General features: G+C 59.8%; 1 protein-coding gene across 1 annotated transcript; it reads right to left on the bottom strand.

Annotated features, from left to right (window-relative positions):
• Positions 1-555: 555 nt before the first annotated feature.
• LOC116465567 (MICAL-like protein 2) lies at positions 556-3,423 on the bottom strand (the record flags this gene model as incomplete). Its single annotated transcript, XM_032148585.2, has 6 exons — positions 556-1,309; positions 2,030-2,103; positions 2,303-2,393; positions 2,510-2,633; positions 2,702-2,766; positions 3,239-3,423. Coding segments are annotated over 6 exons (658 nt in total), but the record flags the coding sequence as incomplete, so codon positions are not given.
• Between the last annotated feature and the right edge of the window lie 542 nt (positions 3,424-3,965).

The following is a 3,965-nucleotide window of genomic DNA, read 5'->3' as shown; positions in this document are numbered from 1 at the left end:
GGACAGGAGGGCCTGGGCCAACCCGTGCCAACGCCCCTTCACACTCCCAGAGGGTCTCATAGAGGTGGACTTCAGGTGCCGACCCAGCATGCCATGTGCTGGACCCCTCATGAGATGAGACAGGAAAGCTGTCGGGGACAGTCACACAGTCTGTGCAGGAGCCAGGAGACGCACGTGGCCTTGGAACTTCAAGTTAAAAACTAAGACTTTGGCTGGGCGCGGTGGCTCACGCCTGTAATCCCAGCTCTTTGGGAGGCTGAGGCGGGTGGATCACGAGGTCAGGAGATCGAGACTATCCTAGCTAACACGGTGAAACCCCGTCTCTACTAAAAATACAAAAAAGTTAGCCGGGTGTGGTGGCGGGCGCCTGTAGTCCCAGCTACTCCAGAGGCTGAGGCAGGAAAATGGCGTGAACCTGGGAGGCGGAGCTTACAGTGAGTGGCGATCGTGCCACTGCACTACAGCCTGGGTGACAGAGCGAGACTCCGTCTCAAAAAAAAAAAAAAAAAACAAAACAAAAAACAACAACAAAAAAACTAAGACTTTATGGCCGGTTATGGTGGCTCGTGCCTGTAATCCCAGCACTTTGGGAGGCCAAGGCAGGCAGATCACCTAAGGTCAGGAGTTCAAGACCAGCCTGGCCAACATGGTGAAACCCTGTCTCTATCAAAAATAGAAAAAATTAGCCGGGCATGGTGGTGCGAGCCTGCTCCTCAGGAGGCTGAGGCAGGAGAATCGCTTGAACTCGGCAGACAGAGGTTGCGGTGAGCCGAGATTGCACCGCTACGCTCCAGCCTGGGCAACAGGAGCAAAACTCCGTCTCAAAAAAAAAAAACAAAACAAAAACAAAAAAATTAGCCGGGTGTGGTGGTGTGCGCCTGTAATCCCAGCTACTCGAGAAGCTGAGGCAAGAGAATAATTTGAACCTGGAAGGTGGAGGTTGCAGTGAGCCAAGATCACACCACTGCACTCCAGCCTGGGTGACAGAGCAAGACTCTGTCTCAAAAAAAAAAAAAAAAAAAGACTTTAAAAAGTTCCCGATGGCCACATGTGGCCCCTGGCTACTGTACCAGTCAGCACAGACAGTAACCACCTGGACAGAAAGTTCTACGGGGCTGGCTGACCCTGAGGGCCGGAAGCATGGACCAGGCGACCTGGCCCGGCTGGGAGGGGCCCCCGGCGCCTGCCCCTCACCGGAGCCGGTCCTCGTCCAGCGAGTCCACGATGTCACTGCGGTCATTCACAGTGCTCACGTACCGCTCCAGCAGCTCCTGCTCCCGCCGCCGCTCCTGCAGTGACTTCAGAGCCTCTGTGGGGACGGCTCTGTCAGCAGAAACCCCCCTCCGCCGCTGCCATGCCCCTCACAGGACACAATGTCCCCACCCCCCAAGCGCCAGGCTCCTCTTTTGGAGGAAGGTGGGGTCTTGGGGGCATCTGGAGCAGAATGAATGAATGAGTGAATGAATGAGTGAATGAATGAATGAATGAATGAGTGAATGAAGAGTGAATGAAGGAAGGAATGGCCACGTCAGAGTCTATGCGCTGGGACCCTTCCCCGTCATCTTGCAGAAACACCACCTGCTGCAGAGATATGGACACTGAGGCTCAGGGCGTCGCTGTCCCTGCCGCACAGCAAGGAAAGGGCAGAGGCAGATGGCCAGGGCCTGTGCCCTCAGTCAGGGCACCCGGCATCACAAGACAAATGCCCATGGCTCACCCTGACTGTTGCTACACTAAATGCCTTATGCGCATTGATGTGTTTAATCCTCACAACAGCTGTGTGAGGTGGGTGCTACCAGCATCCTCACTTTGCAGGGGCTGAAACCCAAGCACAGCAAGGTTAAGTGCCTTGGCTGAGGACACACAGCCAGGAGGTGGGAGAGCTGAAACTCAAACATGGGCCTGCCTGGCTCCAGGGAAGGTCTCACCACCAGGATAGTCAGGTGGCCTCACAGAGCCGGCCCCCAGGCACCCTGGGCTCCGTGGTGTCCCTGGCTGGGGCCCCTTGGCTGGCACGCGGGGGACGCACCGGGCTTGGCCATGAGCCTGCGCAGCTCGCCCTCGATGTCCAGCTGCTGCTCCTCCAGACGCTGGGCCTTGGACCTGCCGCACAGACACGCGTCTGAGGCCTGACTCTGCCGCCCCGTCACCCGCCTGGCCCACCCAGACCGCCACGAGGTCCTGGACCTGCCACACAGACACGCGTCTGAGGCCTGACTCTGCGCTCCTGTCCCCCGCCTGGCCTGCCCAGCCCACAACGAGGTCCTGGCCTTCGAGGAGGGGCCCATGGCTGGGCTCTCACTTGTACATCAGCTCTGACTCCTGTCTCAGCAGAAGCTGCTTCTCGTGAATGAGCCAGAACCAGTCCACCATGAGGCTATCCTCAGCGTCATCTGGGGAGAGGAGCCAGCTGGGGAAGGGGGGCCCACCAGAGTTCACGGCCCCCAGCCCCAGGACTGAGGGTGTCTGTGGGAGTCGGGGTGGCCCAGGGCCAGGCCAAGGCGCTCACCTCCCTCGGCCGCCCGCAGTCGCTTCTCCAGCTCCACGCCGCGGAGCTCCAGGGCGTCCAGCCGCCTCTCGATGTCCTGCAGCTGCCTCTGTATCTCCTCCGGGGAGAGGTAGTCGGGGTGCAGCTGGGAACGGAGGGGCGGTGAGGATGCCGGAGGGCTGGGCCCCTGCCCGGTTCCCCACCGCTACTCACCCTGACCGGGGAGGTCACCGTCTCGCCAGGCAGAGCAGGGACATTGGCCGGGAACAAGGGTCTCCCTGGAGAAGGGGCAGGATGAGCCTCTGGGGCCTCGGCCACCAGGCCCAACGTGACCAGGACACAGCTTGGAAGGCGCCTGACCTCAGCACAGCTGGCCCCAGCCCTGCCTCCCTAATGCCCCGCATGCCCACTGGGCTGCCCTGCCCCAGCCCCACAGACATGTGGCCTCCAGGCCCAGCCCCACCCTGCACCCTGCCCTCCTGCAGGTCAGCAACACCCCAGCCACCCCAGTCCCTCAAGCTGCCAGGAGCAGACATTCCATCATCATCAGGAGTTTGTGACAAGGTGCTCTGAGACAGCTAGGGTCTCTATTCATGAGGGAGGGCCTGGGGCACGGGGCTGGATCCTTTCCCTCCATTCCAGGTCCTATGAGCTCCTATGCATCCTCCAAAGCCCCAGCAGGCATTGCCTCCTCAGAGGAAGGATCCCTTCACCTACACCCCCAACGGCAGCGGCGTCTCTGGGGCTGACCTGGTTTGCCCTGAAGGTGGGGTTTCTTCTCCTCCTCCTTCCAGCTCTGCCCTTGGGCTTCCTGGCCAGGGGGCTCCGGCCGAAGCCAGTTGTCAGAAACGTCGAGGCTGGCAGGGACGGCGAGTCTCCTGCGGCGAGGTGGGGAGGGGGACCTGGCTGCCCCCAGGTGGGGAGACAGAGCCACGCTTCAGAGCAGGGCCACTGGGAGCCTGGGGTCTGTGCTGGCACAGCCAACAGCTCGCTGGGTAGCCCGGCCATCCCCGTGCCCTGGGCCTCCCGACTGGCACAGGGTTGGCATCACAAGCCCTATACCCACGTCCTGCCCAACCTGGCCATGTCTCCCCAGGGGGCTAACCCAGGGGGCTGCTGGCTGCTCAAGGTCACACAGGAAGTGGCACGAGAGCTAGATATGGATCCAGGGCAGCTGTGAGTGCTGGGAATACACACAGAGATGTGTGTGCATACACATGCATCACACACATGAACACAGGTGCACACATGGACACACATGCATCATATGTATGAACATAGATCCACACATGGATACATGCATCACACACATGAACACGGTTGCACACATGCACACACACGCATCACACATGAACACAGGTGTACATATGAACACATGCATCACACGCACGAACACATGCGCACACGGACACATGCATCACAAACGGTTGCACACATGCATCACACGCATGAACACGGTTGCATACACATGCATCAC

Source organism: Hylobates moloch, unplaced genomic scaffold (genome assembly GCF_009828535.3).
Source record: "Hylobates moloch isolate HMO894 unplaced genomic scaffold, HMol_V3 SCAFFOLD_6368, whole genome shotgun sequence".
Lineage (NCBI taxonomy): Eukaryota > Metazoa > Chordata > Mammalia > Primates > Hylobatidae > Hylobates > Hylobates moloch.
The sequence above is the reverse complement of the archived record's forward strand: the minus strand, read 5'-3'. Positions and strand labels throughout refer to the sequence as shown.